This window comes from Hyperoodon ampullatus (assembly GCF_949752795.1).
Source record: "Hyperoodon ampullatus genome assembly, chromosome: 15".
NCBI classification, from domain to species: Eukaryota; Metazoa; Chordata; class Mammalia; order Artiodactyla; family Ziphiidae; genus Hyperoodon; species Hyperoodon ampullatus.
The window spans coordinates 12,731,569-12,754,048 of NC_136928.1; the positions used below are offsets into that span (position 1 = coordinate 12,731,569).

The 22,480-nt window shown below is 40.8% G+C and overlaps 1 protein-coding gene across 1 annotated transcript in view; it reads right to left on the bottom strand.

Moving 5' to 3' along the window:
- Positions 1–22,480, bottom strand: part of MERTK (MER proto-oncogene, tyrosine kinase) — a gene marked incomplete at both ends in the record, with an annotated part of 109,672 nt that overhangs the window by 39,828 nt on the left and 47,364 nt on the right. Inside the window, 3 exons of the mRNA XM_079721324.1 lie at positions 6,946–7,097; positions 14,641–14,824; positions 20,617–20,732. Coding sequence (XP_079577450.1) covers positions 6,946–7,097; positions 14,641–14,824; positions 20,617–20,732 — 452 coding nt within the window. The remainder of the gene's footprint in view (positions 1–6,945; positions 7,098–14,640; positions 14,825–20,616; positions 20,733–22,480) is intronic.

Below are 22,480 nucleotides of genomic sequence, written 5' to 3' on the forward strand. Positions count from 1 at the left end.
ACTACTACAAGCAACACTCTGCCAATAAAATGGACAACCTGGAAGAAATGGACAAATTCTTAGAAAGGTATAACTTTCCAAGACTGAACCAGGAAGAAATAGAACATATGAACAGACCAATCACAAGTAATTAAATTGAAACTGTGATTAAAAATCTCCCAACAAACAAAAGTCCAGGACCAGATGGCTTCACAGGTAAATTCTACCAAACGTTCAGAGAAGAGCTAACACACATTCTTCTCAAGCTCTTCCAAAAAGCTTCAGAGGAAGGAACACTCCCAAACTCATTCTACAAGGCCACCATCACCCTGATACCAAAAGCAGACAAAGATACCACAAAAAAAAGAAAATTACAGACCAATAACACTGATGAATATAGACGCAAAAATCCTCAACCAAATACTAGCAAACAGAATCCAACAACACATTTAAAGGATCATACACCATGATCAAGTGGGATTTATCCTAGGGATTCAAGGATTCTTCAATATACACAAAGAAATCAATGTGATAAACCATATTAACAAATTGAAGAATAAAAACCATATGATCATCTCAACAGATGCAGAAAAAGCTTTTGACAAAATTCAACACCCATTTATGATAAAAACTCTCCAGAAAGTGGGCATCAAGGGAACCTACCTCAACATAATAAAGGCCATATACAACAAACCCTCAGCAAACATCATTCTCAATGGTGAAAAACTGAAAGCATTTCCTCTAAGATCAAGACAAGGATGTCCACTCTCGCCACTATTATTCAATATAGTTTTGGAAGTCCTAGCCATGGCAATCAGAGAAGAAAAAGAAATAAAAGGAATACAAATTGGAAAAGAAGAAGTAAACCTGTCACTGTTTGCATATGACACGATACTATACATAGATGATCCTAAAGATGCCACCAGAAAACTACTAGAGCTAATCAATGAATTTGGTAAAGTTGCAGGATACAAAATTAATGCACAGAAATCTCTTGCATTCCTCTACACTAACAACAAAAGATCAGAAAGAGAAATTAAGGAAACAATCTCCTTCACCATTGCAACAAAAAGAATAAAATACCTAGGAATAAACCTACCTAAGGAGGTAAAAGACCTGTACTCAGGAAACTATAAGACACTGATGAAAGATATCAGAGATGACACAAACAGATGGAGAGATATACCATATTCTTGGATTGGAAGAATCAATATTGTGAAAATGACTATACTACCCAAAGCAATCTACAGATTCAATGCAATCCCTATTAAATTACCAATGGCATTTTTTACAGAACTAGAACAAAAGATCTTAAAATTTGTATGGAGACACAAAAGACCCCGAATAGCCAAAGCGATCTTGAGAGAAAAAAACAGAGCTGGAGTAATCAGACTCCCTGACTGCAGACTATACTACAAAGCTATAGTAATCAAGACACTATGGTACTGGCACAAAAACATAAATATAGATCAATGGAACAGGATAAAAAGCCCAGAGATAAACCCACGCACCTCTGGTCAACTAATCTATGACAAAGGAGGCAAGGATACACAATGGAGAAAAGACAGTCTCTTCAATAAGTGATGCTGGGAAAACTGGACAGCTACATGTAAAACAATGAAATTAGAACACTCCCTAACACCATACACACAAAAAAACTCAAAGTAGATTAAAGACCTAAATGTAAGACCGGACACTACAAAACTCTTAGAGGAAAACATAGGAAGATCACTCTTTGACATAAATCACAGCAAGATCTCTTTTGACCCACCTCCCAGAGTAATGGAAATAAAAACAAAAATAAACAAATGGGACCTAATGAAACTTAAAAGCTTTTGCACAGCAAAGGAAACTGTAAACAAAATGAAAAGATAACCCTCAGAATGGGAGAAAATATTTGCAAACGAATCAAGGGACAAAGGATTAATCTCCAAAATATAACAGCTCATGCAGCTCAATGTTAAAAAAAGAAACAACCCAATCTAAAAATGCGCAGAAGAGCTAAATAGACATTTCTCCAAAGAAGACATACAGATGGCCAAGAGGCACATGAAAAGCTGCTCAACATCACTAATTATTAGAGAAATGCAAATCAAAACTACAATGAGGTATCACCTCACACTGCTTGGAATGGGCATCTTCAGAAAATCTACAAACAGTAAATGCTGGAGAGGGTGTGGAGGAAAGGGTGTGAGGTTAAAAGTGACCTCTTGTACTGCTGGTGGGAATGTAAATTGATACAGCCACTATGGAGAACAGTATGGAGGTTCCTTAAAAAACTAAAAATAGAATTACCATATGACCCAGCAATTCCCCTACTGGGCATATACCCAGAGACAACCATAATTCAAAAAGACACATGCACCCCAATGTTCACTGCAGCACTATTTACAATAGCCAGGTCATGGAAGCAACCTAAATGACCATCGACAGATGAATGGATAAAGAAGATGTGGTACATATATACAATGGAATATTACTCAGCCATAAAAAGGAACGAAATTGGGTCCATTGTAGAGATGTGGTTGGACCTAGAGAGTGTCATACAGAGTGAAGTAAGTCAGAAAGAGAAAAACAAATATCGTATATTAACACATATATGGGGAATCAAGAAAAATGGTACAGATGTACCGGTTTGCAGGGCAGAAATAGAGACGCAGATGTAGAGAACAAACGTATGGACACTGAGGGGGGGAAAGCGGGGGTGGTGCTGGTGGTGTGATGAATTGGGAGATTGGGATTGACATTTACACTAATATGTATAAAATAGATACTTAATAAGAATCTGCTGTATTAAAAAATAAAATAAAATCCAAAAATAAATAAATAAATCAAATTACTTAGGCTAAAAAAAAAAAAAAAGAAGAAGAATATGGCCCATTTTATTACCTCAAAGAAAAGTAACCTTCAATAGGGAAAGAGCTACCCCATGCGACAACAAACTTGTTCAAAAGGGCTTCAAATGCACAATCATCAGTGTAAAACCCTCACATCTTACTCTTGAAACCTGTCCTGTTTTTACTTCTTTCTGCTAAGAGGCCGTGCTGTGGAATTTGAACAAGAGACACTGTACTGTGAAGAAAGCCAAGGGCATCTGGAGAAGAGTAGTGGGGTTCTGAAAAGCATTGGCTTTGGAGTCAGTCAGACCTGGGTTCTTATTTCAGTGCTGCAATTCTAAGCTGTGTGACTCTGGGTAGGTTACTCAATGTTTCTGAGTTTCAGTTTCCTCAAATGAAAATTGAGAAAATAGTATCTTTCTCACAGCGTTTTTGTAAGGGTTAAACGAGGCCTTTTATGTAAAACGCTTGGCACAGGGTCTGTAAGTAATCAACACTGTAAGTAGCTGATGATGGTTATTATTATTCCTACATTCCTATAGCACCTGTAAGGTGCTGTATTTTGATCTGGTTCCCCTATAACTGTAAGGCTCTAGGATAGAACTGAGCAAGTAGTATCTTTCAAGTCTTGGTGCACTAGAGAAAATAATCAAGGCTGTCTAGTTCCCAAACCAAGAATTTTATTTGACCCATTCATGGAGTTGCTCTTCACTGTAGCTTTCTCTTCCAGGCAAAAGGTACCATCCTTGATGGATCCTTGGGTTTCAGAAATGTTTCAGACCCCTGTCTGGCCTGTCTCACAAGAACCTCACCTGTTCTTTTTACCTTAAAATGACACTAGCTCGCATGCTCTGCCCTCCTGTGACAGTGAGAAATGAGGAAAGGGAAGAGGCAGTGGGCACATCTACCCTCCAGGCATGCAGCTTGCTAGCAGGCAGGGGTCTGGGCCCAAGGAAGGAAGCCTTGAGTGCACTGTGGCTTCCCTGTGTCTTTAAAGAAACTGGTTCTACATGTCATGTCTCTTGGCCCATCATAATCAGCTATGAAACTTCCTTCTGATCAAGGATCTCCACCCTTTCCAAACACAGTTAAACCAGCATTAGAGCCCCAATCCCAAAACAATGAGCTCTACAAGAATGACACGTATAAAAATGAGTCTCTGTCTAAGGTTCGGGCAAATCTCGGTCAAAGGTAAACAGATTTATTTATTGCAGAACACTGGAGAACCTTGAACTTGCCAGTATACACTGTGAGTCTTCCAGAAGGGGGTATAATACGCAGTATTTTATAAACTTATCTGCTTACTGAATTCTCACAGGTCTACTGACACTTTATGGGAATGGGACAAGAAATACCAGTCCACACTCATCAAAAGACTGTACCATTCAGAGAGAGAAATTCTCCTGCTGGTTTAGATGTCGGTCAGGTCCATACATCAAGTTCATAGTGCTATAAATGCCTACAAAGCAAGTTTAACGTCCTGTGTTCAGGTGGTACAAAGATGAGCAAGGCACAGCTCCAATTTCAAGGAGAACAGATTTTACTGGATCCTGACCTTTGTATTTTAAGCTTTGATTTGGAAGGCAAGGGATAGCAAGAAAAAGAGAGCAAAAACACTGATGACTTCATCAAGATACAGTAAATGTCCGTACAGTAAATACCAGGAGTTTCTTAGTCTGAAAGTGACACAATGGTTGTAGGATACTGAAGGTACAAATTTTGAACACTAAATTTCCAGCAAACTGTAATAACCCACCCAAAGACTACTTCAAGAATATTCTGAAATTCCATACAAAAAAACCTTCCCTTATTAGAGTAATAAATAAGAATATCTTCCAAAAATATCCAATTTCATCACCTTACATAAAGAAGATGTAGTCTTAGTAACAGTTTTCTTTCTTTTTAAAAAATATTTATTTTATTTTTATTTATTTGGTTGCACTGGGTCTTAGTTGCTGTGTGCGGGATCTAGTTCCCTGACCAGGGATCAAACCCAGGCCCCCTGCATTGGGAGCGCGGAGTCTTCACTGCTGGACCACCAGGGAAGTCCCTAGTAACAGTTTTAAAATGAAAATGAAAGGACGATTTCGAGAGGAAGTTGTGTCTAACTCTTGCCCTTCGGCAAAGAAGGGAGTTTAGGGAACCGAAGTGCTGGGTACAGAGGTCATTTCAAGCTTCACTTTGGAAGGGGGTTTTAGGCCCCTCCCGGGCTGAGCTTCTCTCCAAGTGTTCTTATTTGTCTCCAGCTGCAGTTGGTGAGCTGGGAGCTTAGCTGCCTCAGAGAATGTTACCCAAAGTAAAGTGAGCCACTAAGTCTTCTGTTGTCACGAGACTGTCGTGATGCACAGAGGACACATGAGTACAATGCCAATGACCTTCCTGCTGGGATGAGCTAGCGTCTCCAAGGAGGTGATGACTGGAGAGGTCACAGTCCTAACTGTGGCGGTACTGTCCTCACTACAGAGGGGAGCATTCTGAACAAAGGGCAGAGGGAATGCAAGGCTGGGTGTTAATGGCACTTGTGTGTTACGCTCCTTGGCGACGTCATGTCCTTTGTAAGTAAGGCTTTCATCACTCCTGTCCTTCAGCACGCCTCTGCTGCAGGGGTCCCCCCTGAAGAAGTATCTTCCACCCACACCAGGGGAGAAGGAGAAAGGATGACCTGCAGCTCTTTAAAGAAACTGGTTTGTTCCTACATCACTCAAGTGTCTGCTGAGAATCACTATCTTCCGCCAACCAAAGTTCCTACTGAATCAGAAAGCAATCACTGGACCTTCATGTATCTCTACTAAGAATGTAGTATTGTAAGCAGGAGCCATCCTCTAAGAGAGGCATTTGATTCCCCTGACTCGAAAGTGTGCAAACGTGATCAACAGGCCCCTTGCACAAATGCTCTGAGACAAAAGACCAGGAGGTGAGAGACTTCTTATCTCATAGCTGCAACTCTCTTAAGCAGGGTTTTGACTGGTACAAATAGCATCCTTTTATCATCTACTATGAGGCAGAACAAACCATGGATTTCTAAGCTCTCTTCCTTTTCCATCACTACTGCTTCCGACAGTCTGCTTCCTGATAGGTAAACTGAGGCAGGAAAAGAAAAAAAAATTCAAATTGTTCTTTTGGAAGACCGCAGTTTTGGTAAAAGCTGGGTGATACGAGGTTAAAAGTGACCGACACAAAGCCTGGACATCATGGGTCAGTGCAGCTGTTCACCCCTTTCCTCTCTCGTGCCAAGAAATTGTAACTTTCCTGAGATTCTCCCTACAGATGCCACGAGGATGCTGAAGTCTGACCTATTACCAGGGTTAGATCCATGAGGACTGTAACAACACAAAAGAAGCATGCTTTCCACAGTGGCGGTAAAGAAGAGACAGTCCTGAGGATACAGCCAGTGCGTCTGCTCTTCTACAGACCCTCTGTGTCATGAAAAGTCAGTGTCACCTCAACCCTCTTCCTTTCTCAAGTGGGAAAGGGGCCTGTCTGGGAGCTGCCCACCTAACCACAGTCAGCTGTCCGCCTCACCACTTCTGTCTTGGGCCCGATGTTCCCACCATCTTTAGACCTCTCGGCAATCAAAATCAGACGGCCCTCTGGGCTTGACTGGAGTCACGTCTAACAACGCTGTGCTATACAGTACGTCCTACAGGGCTGTGCCAATCCACCTGCTGGCCTGCTCGACCCTCTCCTTCGGGGTCTAGTTTCTCTTGCCATCCGCTATGAGGCTGGGGGTCTTCCCTGACAATCATCTTCTGGAATTTCCAAGAGGTTATGAATTGCAGGACTGCTAAGCCCGGTAAACCCTCTGAGTAGTTCACACTGCCTTCCTCAAAGAGCCTAAGGTTCCCTGAAGGCAAGAATCAGGGGACAACAGGGGATGAGCTCTATTCACATTGACTAATGAAATAAATGAATGGATGAAGAGTGAGTGAGGAAAGCCCCAAAGATTTCTTGGAATTTTGTAACTTTTCAGGCACTTCTAATTTTTACTACATTGTTTATCTCCCACTGAAAGGTGCCTTGCCTAACCCAATAATATCAGGCCTTTTCACGACAAAAGGAAAGCTCCTAAAGCAGTATTAAATCAGCAAATCCAAGAAGACAAGTGCACTCTGTTGAAGTTCAGACTTACAGACGTCTCTGCATTCTGCCACACGTGAGAGATCCGGTAGCCCACCAGTTCCCCATCCTGCCGCTTAATTGGAGGCTTGATCCATTTGACATCCACCTTGTTGCTAGACTCATTCAGAAACATAGTGACATTCAGAGGTGCTACTGACGGGGCTACAAAAGAGAAAGGAGAGAAGGATGAGGAAGTACGAAGAAAGGCACATAGTGGGTCATTCTCTTCTTGGTTTCTGTACGTTTGGTGTTTTAATTTTCTATGAAAAGCACTCAAATGAGACTGAAATAATAGTGGACTTTCATACCTTTCTATGAAGATTTATTAAGATATTATATGTAAGTGCTTAGCACAGTGTCTAGTTCATTGTAGGCACTCAGAAAATGTTAGTTCTTCTCATTTTCCAGTGCTTCCTTCATGATAAAATCTCTTCGATGTCACATTTAAAAAAAAAATAGTGGACTTTCACCTTCTTTTCAATCGAGGACCATTAAGATATCATGAGTTTAACAAAGTAAGCTTTGTGTCTAAGATTCCAAACAAAATGATCCCTGCATTTCCTCAAGATGTTTAGGGACAGGCTGGTAAGCAAAGCAGTCCGAGCAAGAAATAGGAAATGCAGAAATAGGTTTTGTCTTGTTGCATATAATCTTTGCTCTTTTTAGGCTCTGTGAGCTCTGAAATATATTTTTGGGTTACTTTAGTGTGTTTGACAAGACAGCTTGATATTTCTATCAAACAAATGACTTTCATAGTGCAACAATCTTTGTAAGAACCACTCAAATAAAATTCTCTTAAAAAGGCCACACACACACACACACACACACACACACACACACACAAAGTAAGCGCTATGGACCTAGAGATGATCATACTAAGTGAAGTCAGACAGAGAAAGACAAATATAATATGATATCACTTATATGTAGAATCTTAAAAAATGATACAAATGAACTTACTTATAAAACAGAAACAGACTCACAGACAGAAAACAAACATATGGTTACCAAAGGGGAAAGGAGTGGGGAGGGATAAATTAGGAGTTTGGGATTAACAGATACAACCTACTATATATAATATAGATAAACAACAAGGACCTACTGTATAGCACAGGGAACTATATTCAATATCTTGTAATAAACTATAATGGAAAAGAATCTGAAGAAGAATATATAACTGAATCACTTTGCTGTACACCTGGAACTAACACAACATTGTAAATCAACTCTACTTCAATAAAAGTTTTTTTTAAAAAGTAAGCCCTTTCCAAACTAAAACAACAAAGAAGTGGAAGACAGGGAAGGAGGTAGGTAGAGCTCATGGACTCCTCTTGGGGAAGCAAAACACACACAACTCCAAGAGGATTCTCCAGTAGACACCTGTGCAGCAATAGGTCAAGAAGGCCAGCTGGGGATCAGTTCTATGTCATTTGAGCTGTACAAGGCAGGGAACACTGCTGATCTCAGAAGGAAGCCACGTTTTAAAGTCCAGAGCCAGGTTACTAATGATCTGAACAGAGCTAATCAGTGAATAAATTTAAATATGTATGTGTATGTGTGCGTGTGTGTGTGTGTGTGTGTAAGACACCTCATGAATGAAGATCAGAGGGTCAAATACTATTTGCTGGGTTAGGTGACAAACTGTAGAATTTAGCACTGGTTTTCACTCTCTGGTTTATAGTAAATTCTACACAAGCCACATAACCACTTTATGTCAAAATGTCTATATACAAGGATAATAAAAGTTAACGCACTTTTTAGAAAAAGTATGTATGTGGGTACAGTAAGTGTACAAAATAATTTGGGAAACAAGTCAAGATCACAACTACATTTTTTTTGAGAGGGAAGAACTTGACTGTAGCTATTAAAACTGAAAAAAATATGCCTCTTGACCAATATTTTCTTTCCATGAATTTAATCTAGAAAAATTCTCCTGTAGGTAGTGTTATATTCATTGAAGCATAATAGTGACAGAAAGGAATAAATGTAATGTTCAGTCAATAATTACGATATAATAAATTCTGATAATTTTCCAATGGAATACTCACTACCCCACACTGAAAAGAATTTGCGAGACCATGTAAATTGATATGAAAGAATATCTAATGGTGGGGGGGGGGTGAATAAAACTGCCAAAAAGTACGTATCAATGATCCATTTTAGAAATTAAAAAATAAGTATTTTACACATAGGAAGAGTAAATATGCAATAATATACACCAAACTGTTGTTGTGTTTGTATTTAGGGGAGATTAAATTGTATATTTCTGATATATCTGAAAGGGAAACAAAAGGGCACTATAACCTCTTTGTCTCTGCTGATTCCAGGAGCAGTAATAATGAAGTTAGAGCAAATTTCAGCTTAGGAAATATATAGCTAAAGCTGTACCTATGAAGCGAGTCACACAGTAGAATTTACAGGGAAACATGGCTGACTCAACATGTCTTTATGTCTACTCCCTCCTAAAACCCCTCTATGATGACAATAAGAAATTTGAAACAGTATAAACTCACAGGGTACAGAGTAGTCAACAGTGGAAGAGAAATGCCAACATACATAGGAAAGCTGAAAAGCAGAGTAAGAAGGTGTAATTAACACAGTAAACTGATTCTCCCCAAAGAACCACAGAGAGGCTCAGAAGCGGAGGGCCAAGGGACCAGAGTGGGGACTAAAACTGGAAGATTGAAAGTCTGATCAGGAAGTAGCCCTCGAGATCCTTCTAACCTATGCCCACACACAGCTGGCAGGTATCCCTCAAATTCCCACAGGAGACAGGATGCTTTCTTCTCTGAACTGAAAAGCTACTGGACTTGGGGCACCAGTATAGAATGGAGGCACGATGAGGGGCTGACAACTAGGGAAATAAGTGAAAGTTCATACACTGACTGAGGGGGACTCCACCTCTGGCTCCTCCCCACCTGATCTTAGAGCATCAGCAGCTGTGTTCATATCCCTGAGGCAGCAGACAGGAGACTCATTTCTAGAGGAAGTAAGTGGCTCCAGGGGAAAGAAAGCCAATATTGACACTTGGGGGTATCCAAACTAAAACACTTAGGTCGCTGCCCAATCACCTGACGGTGAAGCCTACAAGCCCCACCCACACTCACAGAGCTTCCCATCAATCGCTGGTTCTTCACTCTTCAATAGGAGAGACAGTGGAAGATGAGAAGAGGCTGGGGAGGCCTTCTTCATGAATGTCAGGGACCAGAACAAAACACCGGACAGAGCACGCAGAGGAGGCAGAGACAATGTAGGGAACTAGAGAAAACTAAAACACAAACAAACAACACCAATCATTAACATACCCAAAGATAAGAAAAGGCTCTCATAATTGAGAACTGGAAAAAACTGTCAATGAAAAATAAAATTATTCTTATATATTGCATTGCCAATTTCAATGAAGTATTCAACAGAAGAATTAGAAGATAAATCAAGTAAATCTCCAGAAGAAAAGTAGAATAAAAATTTTTAAAAGGAGGCCAATTTGAGGTAAAAAAAAAATTGAGGAAGCAATTAAAGAGTTTCAACAAATGTCTAATACAGTTATCTGGAAAGAAAAACAGAAGAACATTTTTAAAGGAAAAAATGTATAAGAAAAAGTCTCAAAACCAAAGCATTTGCATTCCTAGATGGAATGCCTATGATGATGAATGAAACAAATCCCACATCACAGCTCATGACAGCACCATGATTAAAGAGAAAAGATATTAAAAAAAAATTAAAACTAAAAAATAGTTCACCTAGAAAACTCAAGTTATCAAAATTCTCTACAATGACACATGAAGCTAAAAAGCAATGCAGAAATACTTTTAAAATTTTGAGGGAAAATCATTTCCAACCTAAAATTCTCTATTAGGAAAAATTACCAATCCAGTATGACAAACAGACATGGAAGGTCCCATAGTTTTTATTTATATATATATTCTCTCTAGAGCTAACTGAGAATGTGCTCCATGAGAATGAGAGACAGTAAACCAAGAAAGACAAACGCCCAGGAGATGGCAAAGGAGTCACTAGGAGGACTCTGGAGGAAGACAGGAAAAGAACCACATGAAAAAATTAAAGATGAGAGTGGCTGGGCGTCACTCAGGGTCAGGAATAGTGCCTGTTCCCATCAATCAGCCTGGAAAATCTAATGATTCAAGGAGCACTGGGTAGAGTACACATAACGGTTTTGTCTCAATAGTGGGTAATAGTTGACCCTAGATGAAGCACTGCTCTGGTCCAGCCTAATACTAAAAGCAATGTCCAAAAGGATCAGTCTTTTCCCATTAGCTTAACTGTGACCCCAAACAAAGCTCAATATTTATAAGAATACAAAAATATCTAGCACTCAAGAAAGTAAAATTCACAATTTCAGGAATCCAACCAAAGATTACCAGACATGTAGAAAAATTGGAAAGTACTCTCCACAATAGGAATATAAATGAATCAATCAAAATCACTCCAGAAATAAGACTGATGTTAGAATTAGCAGACAAGGACATTAGAACAGTTATTATAACTTATTCCATATGGTCTAAAAGTCAAGTAGAGACAGGAAAGATACAAAAAAAGACAAAATTACAATGTGAGAGTTGAAATATACACTAGATAGAATTAATGGCAGATTAGATACTGCACAAGAAATGATTAGTGAATTTGAAGACATAGTAATAGAAACTACCCAAAATAAAACACAAGGAGAAAAGCAGGGAAAAAAGTAATAGCATCAGTGATAACTTCAAGAGATACGATACATGGGTAACTGGAGTCCTCAAAGGAGCGGAGAGGTGGGAACAGAAAAAAATATTTGAAGAAGCAATGGCCAACATTTTCCAAATGTGATGCAAACTATAGACACGCAGACCTCAGAAGTTCAGTGAACCCCAAGCCCAAGGGATATAAAGAAAGTTACACCAAGGCACATCATAATTAAATTGCTCAAAATCAAATACAAAAGGAAAACCAGAGACATAAGACACATTATACACAGAGGAATAAATTAAGAATTACCACAGATCTGTTATCAGAAACGATGCAAGCAAGAAGACAGTGGAGTAACCTAGAACTCTATACCTAATAAAAGTATCTTACCAAATGAAGGCCAAAGAAACCCCTCAAAGGTAAAATAAAGATTTCTTTCAGACATACAGAAGCTGAATTTCTCACCAAGATTCATACTACAAGAAGTAATGAAGAATCCTTTAGGAAGAAGGAAAATAATACCACATGGAAATATGTACAGATTTACACCAAAAAAATGAATAACATTAGAAATGGTAACTACCATTTGGGTAAATACCAACTGGGTAAATATAGGTTTTTTATAATTATATAAATCACTCTAAAAAATTATGACTATTTGAACAAAAATAATAACAATCTAGTGTGGGCTTATAACATATGTAAAAGTAAAATGAGTGACAACAATAGCATAAATATCTGGAGAAGAAAAATGAAAGTATACTATGTTAAGGTTCCTATACTATACCTGAAGTGGTATAACATCACTTGAAGGTATATAGTAATAAGTTAAACCTGTATACTATAAACCCTAAAGCAACCATTGAAAGAACAGAAAAAAAGAGTTATGGCTAATAAGTCAAAAAGGAGATAAAATGGAATAAAAACATTCAATTAACCCAAAAGAAGGGGAACAAATTACAGACAGAACAAATAGAAGACAGATGTAAATCTACCCATATGAATGATATCATTACATTTTAATGGATTAAATACCCTAATTTAAAGGCAAGGATTGTGAAGTAAAGTACTGCCTACATGAAATACCCACTGAATATAGAGATACAAGTAAGTTAAAATTAAGTATGAATAAAAGATACACCATGTAATCAAAAGAAAGAGTAAAATGGCTATATTAATATCGATAAAATAGATTTCACAGAATATATTACCAAAGATAAAGAAAATAATTTCATAATGATAAAGTGGCCAATTTATTAGGAGAGCATAGTAATATTACACAGTTATGCACAAAATAACAGAACTTCAAAATATGTGAACTGCTAGAACTACAAATAGAAATAGATAAATTCACAGTTATAACTACAGATTTCAATGCATCTGGCTAAATAACTGATAGAAAAAGGAGGCATAAAATCAATAAGAATACAATTTGATAAACACTGTCAACTAACTTGACCAAGTTGACATTTATAGAACACTCCATCTAATAAGAGCAGAATACACATTCTCAAGTACACATGGAACATTTATCAAGATAGACCATGTTCTGGGCTGTAAAACTGAGTCTTGATACATTTCAAAGGATTCAAGTGATATGAATTATGTTCTTTGGCCCCAACAGAATGAAATTAGAAATCACTAATACAAATATTTGGAAACTACATTAGACACCTAAATAACTAATGGGTTAAGGAAGAAATCAAAACAGAAACCAGAAAGTTTTTTGAACTGAATGAAAATGAAACACCATATAAAAATTGTTCTCAGAGGTTTTTCTTCCTCATTTAAGATATTTTACAATCTTGGCACTAGTTTCATTTGTGCAAGGATTCAGCCCTAACAATTTATGACCTAGACCTGTCCCACTGTCTGTATTAAAATTGGAGCACTGATTATGTAAGGCTGGAGTTACGGGCAGGAAAGAGGTTCTGAGTAATCCAGAGCTCTAAATCGGGAAATAAGGGAAACTGGACAATTCAAATCTAACATAACTACAATATTCACTCCAATATTCATAGAAAAAATACAAACTCTTGGAAATCAAAAGCAGCACACAGAAATGAAAGTTTACAGATGTAAATAAAATTTGCTATAAGAAAATAATGTCGAGACAACAGTACCTGCTTCATATGATTGCTATGAGGAGCTAATGAAATAATGCATGTAAAGTACCTAAGATGGTCTCTGGCATGTAGTAGGTGCTTATTGAACATTAGCCACTTTCACATTTATTAGTTTTCTTTTTTTTTTCCTTGCGGTACGCGGGCCTCCCACTGCTGTGGCCTCTCCCGTTGCGGAGCACAGCCTCCGGACGCGCAAGCTCAGCGGCCATGGCTCACGGGCCCAGCCGCTCTGCGGCATGTGGGATCTTCCCGGACCGGGGCACGAACCCGTGTCCCCTGCATCGGCAGGCGAACTCTCAACAACTGTGCCACTAGGGAAGCCCTATTAGTTTTCTTAAGTTTGATGCTATGAGTAATAACTTTCATATATTTATATTTTAATTAAAATAATATATGCTATAAAGAGTGTGCTACTGGGCTTCCCTGGTGGTGCAGTTGTTGAGAGTCCACCTGCCGATGCAGGGGACACGGGTTTGTGCCCCCGTCTGGGAGGATTCCACGTGCCGCGGAGCGGCTGGGCCCGTGAGCCATGGCCACTGAGCCTGCGCGTCCAGAGCCTGTGCTCTGCGACGGGAGAGGCTGTGACAGTGAGAGGCCCGCATACCGCAAAAAAAAAAAAAAAAAAAAAAAAAAAAAGAGTGTGCTACTATTAATATCTTCCTACGTAAAAGAAAATATTCCCTATACATAGTAAGTATAAGGTTCGTCACTAAACCCTTTTCAATTATAGAAGGAAACATCTTTCCCATTTTCACTGGTCACCTCCATAAAATTATCCTCCAGAGACAAAGGCCACACAAAGAAAAAGTTAAACTCTGAATCAGGCCACTGGGAAGGATTTGTTTCATCACATGCCATCAGGCACAATATGCATTCTGAACCCCAGGAATTACCTCTTTCGGTAGTGCTGGCCAGAATCCAAGGGCTCACTGCAGACCAGCCAACTTCATTCATGCAGGACACACCAATGCTATAATTCGCCAGAGCCTGAAGCTGTTCGATTTGATACAGATGTGGTGAAGCAGAGGTGTTAAAAATCATGACTGAGCCATGACTCAGTGGCTCAACTTCCTCGACCTAAATGAAGAGTAAAATTGTGGACCAGGCGTTAGTAAGGGGGTAGGAATGTCAGACTTGGGGCATTCATGCATTCAGTGTACATGGCCCTTCCTCTCCACTGAGGGGAAGTACCTGCTTCCTTTCGGGGCACACCTTAAATTTCCCACCAGGATCACTGTGTATTACTCATGCTACTCACTTGTGCAACAATCGAGGACCTGATGGAAAATGCCTAAAATAAGTGTTCTCACTCCGGCAGGTAACAGAGCAAATAATCGTCATCATAACATTATAATTATTCTACATTATAATATAACTTATAATAAAAGTAGCTTTTCCTCAGAATCACTTCGCTTCTTGATCATTTTTTTCAGCTGTTTCACAGAATATGCAGTAAAGACAAGGGACATCGTATGTGGGGCAAAACCTGAAATATTTACTGTCTGACCCTTTAGAGAAAATATTTCCCAAATCCTACTTTAGAAGATGAGATACTTAATTTTTTTTTTTAAATCTGTATTTCTTTTCATTATGTCTCCTGAGGAATTCTGCTCTTGCCTTGAGGCTAATTTTAGCATGTCCTTTATTCTTACCCCCCAGTTCCCGCTCCCATATAGATTCAACTCCAAAAGCAAACACAGAGAGTGTAGATTTTATGGCATTTTTTGGTGGGGAGATATAGGAAAGGGTCATTTGCACCTCACCCAACAAGCTTTTCTCCAAATCTTTTAAAAACCCATCAGCTCTTTCCCGAGTCCTTGTACCTCAACTTTCTCTCCATAAACTCCACCAGTCTCTCCACATCCCTCTCCAGATGTCTTCTGTATGCACAGGCAAGAGAGAGGGATTCCCAGCAAAATTCAGTCCTAGGCTAAACTTCCAGCTTTTCCCTTAAGGAAACCTCTTATCTGGGAACGGGGATCATGCAGAGTTTTCTCTCACTGTATGTTTTTCACAACTTCTAAAATATGTTGTACATATAACATCAGAAAGACAAAAATAGTATTGGACAAAACAGAAGCCACCAAAAACAATTTGGGGAAAAAAATCTTAAACCCACAAAATAAATTTCTGCTAATAATGGGCTTGCAATTATGGGGTGTGGAAACACAGTGCTGTTATTTCAGGATATGTATGTTTGCAATTTAGGTCAAGGGGCCACACAGATCAACATTTTGGAATTCCAAATCCCCTAGTGGATACCATGAGGGTGGCCCTGGGACCGAGTCTCACCTCTGACTCAGACCCGCAGACTCTGCGGGGTGACAAGAGGGTACGAGTTGGCCTGAGGAGCCACCAGAGGAGAAACCAGGAGCTGTGTGCTTATCTCGGTGGTGGCTGTAGGCAGAAATCACTCTTTGTTTCTTCACTTGAGAGTCTGCACCTACTTCCTGGTGACCAAGCGCTGGAACTAAGGTGGAGGAAACCTTGGCTCCCCACCCCTGCCCCATTTCCGGAACAACGCGCTGGACCATTTCCAGGCACAGGGACACTCTTGGAGGGCATGTTCCTAGAAGAAGACGGGTTTCTCTAACAGTGCTCAGTGGGTTCTGGGGGAAAGGAGGGCATGAAACGGCAAGACATACGTGGGAGAGTTAAAAATAGAAACGGAGTCCATAGCCCAAAAATGGGTGAAGAAAGGAACTGATGCCAAGACCAAGGGAAGTGAGAGGGTGTGTCCGGCTAGTGGGTGGATGTGAATCTTATCCAAAACATTCATTTGTTACCAAGTCAGAGTTTAAAATTGTAACAAACTTGGAATCTGCTACAAAATGATACTTGGTCCCTTCAGAAATGGGAATACATTGTTCATCAACAGAATGTGAAAGTATATAATTTGTGGAGCTGGTTTTGATCAACCTCACTAGGACTGCCAGAGAAAATAAAGGACACCCGTTTATATTTAAAGTTCAGATAGACCACCAATAATTATGGGTATAGGTATGACACAAAATCAGCAGTGTAATTAACTTGTAAAGTAACTGGATTCTTATTTGCTAACTCTGGTCACCCTAGGAGAGATGGAAAGGAGAATGCGTGAAGGAAGCCTGAGCTAGCTGGTGGGGCAAAGACAGGAAAACCACGTCCTGCACAACAGGATCCAAGGTGGTCAAGAGGGGCTTCAATTTGGCAGTCTCAGGATGATCTGTCACGCCCTGGCCACCCAAAGCCAAGGCAAAGGGAGTGCAAGTGAAGCTTGTGTGATCATCCTCCACCTGAAGGGGTGACCTGGTGTTTTCAGACCACTCAACCACCCTACTCTACCTCCCCTCTACCTCACGTCTACCCTGAGACACACTCTTCTTCAAGTGGGGGCAGTACGCTTCCTCAGTCTCCCTGAAGGTAACACCCTCCTATGGGAAGGAGTCTCATGTCCTCTTGGACTCTTCAAACAGTTCAGTAACTGGAAACAATTTTTAAAAAGGCTGGTCCACACAGGGAATATAGCCAATATTTTATAATAACTATAAATGGAGCAAAATCTCTAAAAATTTTGAATCACTATGTTGTGCACCTAAAACTATACCTCATTTTTTCTAAAAAAAGAGCTGGTCCATGCTTTATTTGTGTCCATATGTAGGTTCAGTTATGTCCATATACAGGGAAACAGGCCCTGGTTGTTCCCAAAACAACAGAGTCCTGAAATATATGAAGCAAAAAAACTGATAGAACTGAAGGGAGAAATACACAATTCAAAAATAATAGTTGAGGGCTTCCCTGGTGGCGCAGTGGTTGAGAGTCCGCCTGCCGATGCAGGGGACACGGGTTCGTGCCCCGGTCCGGGAAGATCCCACATGCCGCAGAGCAGCTGGGCCTGTGAGCCATGGCCGCTGAGCCTGCGCGTCCGGAGCCTGTGCTCCGCAACGGGAGAAGCCACAACAGTGAGAGGCCCGCGTACCGCAAAAAAAAAAAAAAAAAAAAAAAAATAGTTGAGACCTCAATTTCCTCTTTTCAATAATAGATAAAACCATGAGGCAGAAGTTTAACAAGGAAACAGAATAAGTGAACAGGACTATAAACCACCTAGACCTAAGAGACATATAAACATTCCACCCAACCACAGCTGAATACACCTTCTCCTCAACTGCACATGGAACATTCTCCAGGATAGAACATATGCAAGGCCATACAACAAGACTTAATAAATTTAAAAGGATGAGGACTTCCAGGGTGGTCCAGTGGTTAAGACTCCACACTTCCACTGCAGGGGGTATGGGTTCAATCCCTGGTCAGGTAAGTTCTGCATGCTGCACAGCATGGCCAAAAGAAAAAAAAAAGATGGAAGTCATACTAAGTATATCCTCTAAACACAACCAACAAAGGAAGAAAACTTAAGAAATTCACAACTAAGTGAAAATTAAATGACACACTCCTAAATAACCAATAGAACAAAGAAGAAATCACAAGAAAAATGATCAAAAACTTGATTATGAATGGAAAACCCCCCAAGTACCAAATCTTATGGTATACAGCCAATGCAGTGCTTACAGGGAAATGTATAGTATAATTGCCTATATTAAAAAAGAAGAAATTTCAAATCAATTACCTAAACTTTCACTATAAGAAACAAAAAGGGGAAAAAAATTAAGCTAAAAAAAGTAAACAGAAGAAAGGAAATAAAGATTAGGGCAGAAATGAATGAAACAGAATTTTAAAAAATAGAAAAAATTAATGAAACCAAAAGTTGGTTCTTCAAAAAAATCAATAAAACTGACCAACCTTTAGTCAGACTGACCAAGAAAAATAAGAGACAACTCAAATTATTAAAATCAGGAATGAAAGAGGGGACATTACTTATAACCTCAAAGAAAAAAAAAGCTTCTAATGGAACATTATGAACAACTGTATACCAACAAATCAGATAACCTAAAAGAAACGCACACATTCCTAGAAACACACAAATTACCAAAACTGACTCGCGAAGAAATAGAAAATCTGAATAGATCTATAACAAGTAAAAAGATTAGCTGGTATTACTCAAAAAACTTTCCACAAACAAAGGCCTAGGAACAGATGGCTTTGCTGGTGATTTCTACTAAATATTGAAGACAATTTCACATCAACCTTTCTCAAATTCTTCCAAGAAACAGAAGTGGGAACGCTTCCCAACTCTTTCTATAAGGCCAGTATCACCCTGATATCAAAACCAGAAAAAGCTAACACAAGAAAACTACAGGCCAATATCTCTTATGAATACAGTCCCAATTACATAATGGTGATGACTGCAGAACTCTGACTGTACTAAAAACCACTGAATTGTACACTTTAAATGGGTGAATATTATGGTATGTAAAATATATTTCAAAAAAAGCTGTTCAAAAAAAAGGATATCCCTGGTGAGACTTTGTAGACACAAGGAGAATTCCTAACACTTACCAGTACTTGGGAGGTTTGCAAATAATGTTGGACAAGATTAAGCAAGGCTGTGGGTAGCAGGGTGAGGGTGGAGGCTATTTTGGGGATGATATGTTTTTACTCTTCTGAGAAGGAACAGCTGTTACACAAGGGTGGGAGGCAATAAGAGCAGAGAAACGAGTTCCACTTGGTATTAAAAACATCTAGTTGTCAACACATAAAATTCTATGAAAGTCACTTCTCTCAGCTGAGTTGGCATGACTGGCCCATGTCAGGTTCATATGTTTTTACCTAATAAGACCAGACATTTATAAAACTAAGAATCATCCCTGACCTTACTGTATGATCAAGTACAGGCAGAATGCATTCATGTTTTCAGCGGATAATCCACGTGTGTTCAACTACCTGCTCCCATCTGCAACGTCTTCCTGAGACACGGAGGAACAGGTGGTCCTGAGCATTGCTTTGGGCATCAGAGTTTCCTGGGCTTGAATTCCGGTTTTGCCACTCACAGGCTCTGTGTGCACTGTGGCCCTGCAGTGCTGGTGTGGGTTCCAAGTAAGATAATGTCTGCAAAGTCCCTGGGCCATTGTGGGCACTCAGTAAAAGGTAGTGTTACTGTTACCCTCCCCTTTTATTTTTTTTGCGGTACGCGGGCCTCTCACTGCTGTAGTCTCTCCCACTGCGGAGCACAGGCTCCGGATGCGCAGGCTCAGCGGCCATGGCTCACGGGCCCAGCCGCTCTGCGGCATGTGGGATCTTCCTGGACCGGGGCACGAACCCATGTCCCCCACATCGGCAGGCGGACTCCCAACCACTGCGCCACCAGGGAAGCCCTACCCTTCCCTTTTTTATGACATGAACACTCAGAGCAGAGCCTATCTCATGGCAAGGTGTCATTTTAGGATGGCTAGCCTATATTTCTTACAGCTCTATTTTATACCAGTTTTAGGTAGTGGTTAAAAGTGGGTGATGACTCTGTAAGGCCTGTAATCCCCAGGCTTCCCTGGCAGCCACCGGCTGAGATGCTACGTTCAGTCGTGAAGATGATCCACCTTGTGCTTGCCCTTCTGTCCTTCATGGCCACCAACCCAGGAGAAGCCAGGCTGCAGGGGACCTGGTTTCTTGGACTCCTGGTTACAAGCCAGATGAGGTTTTGTATCTTAAAAATGAATTCTCCCTGGTCTCATGACGTTCTATCTTGGAAACATGTTTCTCTTCCAGTTGGCCCTGGACCACGCACAGGAAGGAGGCAGCATCATGGGGGCGTGGGGAAGGGCGGGGCCAGAACGTCATAAAATGGTGCATGCCCAGTGGATGCTGATCAGGGGGAAGGTCAAGGGATTCTGAACGGGCGTGCTGAAATGATCTCAGCGCCCATCCTCCGGAGGAAGAAAAATCAGGCAGACCCACTGAGCACCAAACAGCTACTTCTTTTCATTACGGAAGTTCACCTGAATGCTGCAGTCACTGAACGGGGAGTATCCGTCAAAACCGGGGACCCAGGAGATCAGGATGCTGTGTGCGGTTCTGTTGCGGACCCTGACTTCAGTTGGCGGGGAGGGAATTGCTATGTAAAAAACAAAGACACAGACACAATTATAAACCACAGGAGGCCACAGCTACCAAACAAATGCATTAATACCAAGCCTACTTCTGTTTCTTGAGACTGGGAATATTAAACACAAGTTTTAAAGGGGAGCCATCGTACGCCTAAGGGTAATGGTATTAGCCTACGGAGAAGTCTTGCAGTGATAGGATGGCTCGGCCAGGGCCAGAGACGTGGGATGTAGACCTGCTTTCCTGCCCCCTGATGAAGTGAGAACTTCTAGCTGGACGAGGATGGGGAGACATCCGTTTCCTGCTACTGTATGTGGGGGCGTCACTGGGCGCTGGTGCTCTCAATGGGGGTGAAAGGCCATGGCGCTGCCCTTGTGGAGCTAAAGGCTGCGTTGGGGAGACCCACATTAATTGAGGGTGAGTGATTTGTGCTGAGAAAAGAGGGGTACCATGGGAACAGGCATGTGTGTGCATGCGTGCGTGCATATGCATGTGTGTGGTGGAGGAAGGAAGCTTTCCAGGCCGAGGAAATGAGGGAGAGTCAGCTCAAGCAAAAGACCCAAGTGCATCTGCTTGCGGGGAGGGGAGGGCATACTGTAATGAACGTGCAATGACCTCAGCCACAGGTGGGACATGGATAGATATTTACATTAGAATCCAACAAGGATCTGAAGTTGAGGCTTTCAGTTTCTTGTGCTATATTTAACTCTTTTTTTAAAAAGAAATCTATATTAAAATCTGTGAATCAGTATTATTTTTATTTATTTATTTTGGCCGTGCCGCACGGGATCTTCGTTCCCGGACCAGGGATGGAACCCTCACCCTCAGCAGTGAAAGCGTGAAGTTCTAACTGCTGGACCACCAGAAAATTCCCATACATTTAACTCTTAATTAACAGTAATAACCGCACTTATAATCCAAAATGATGACTAATGTTTTTGAGTGCTTACTCTGTGCCAGGAACCTATGGACTTCATTAAACATGACTAATCTGATAGGAAGAACCCTATCAGAGAAGCAGTCTTACGATCCCCACTGACGGATGAGGAAACTGAGGACCAGAGAAGTTAAAAACTTGCCAAAGCTCACAGAGCCCATAAGCAGCAGAATGGGGACTTGAACTCGAGTCTGCCTGACTCCAGCACTAGTGTCCCTCAACAGGACACTGGAAGCTGGTTGCAGGGGCAGCAAGCAGACCAGCGTGAGTACCAGCAGGGGCTGGGGAGTGTGGCCACCACTTAGCCAGCTGCATGGCCCACGGCACAGTTCAATGCCCTCTCTAAACTCAGCTCCCGCTTCTATTAAGGGCGGGGAGTGACCACACTGCTCCACGGGCCGGGGTGAGGATGAAATGCGGTAACGAGGTCTGGGGGAGGTGCGCTGGTGGTAAAGGCGAGGACAGGATGCGCAGGGGATGAGAGGGAAGGAAGGTTGGGACCACGTTAAGCGCTCACTGGGTACGGTATTCAGGAGTTGCAGTTTTACCAGGAGACACACAGACTGATGAATGGGAAAGAGTCAGTGTTTCGTTTGACTCACTTCCCTCAATAGAGTATCTGCCTTTCCAGATCAAAGTTTGGCCACGTATACCTCAGTTGATAACAGATGAGCAGGGAGTTTGGGTTGCTTTGATATACATGCTTAAATCAATGAAAGCCCAAAACATAAGGCTTGGAAATAGGCTTTATTAAAATAAAGTCCTAGTTGAGATTCTGTCTGAAGCATAAAATTCAGGAAGTGCTTCTCATTTTATGGATT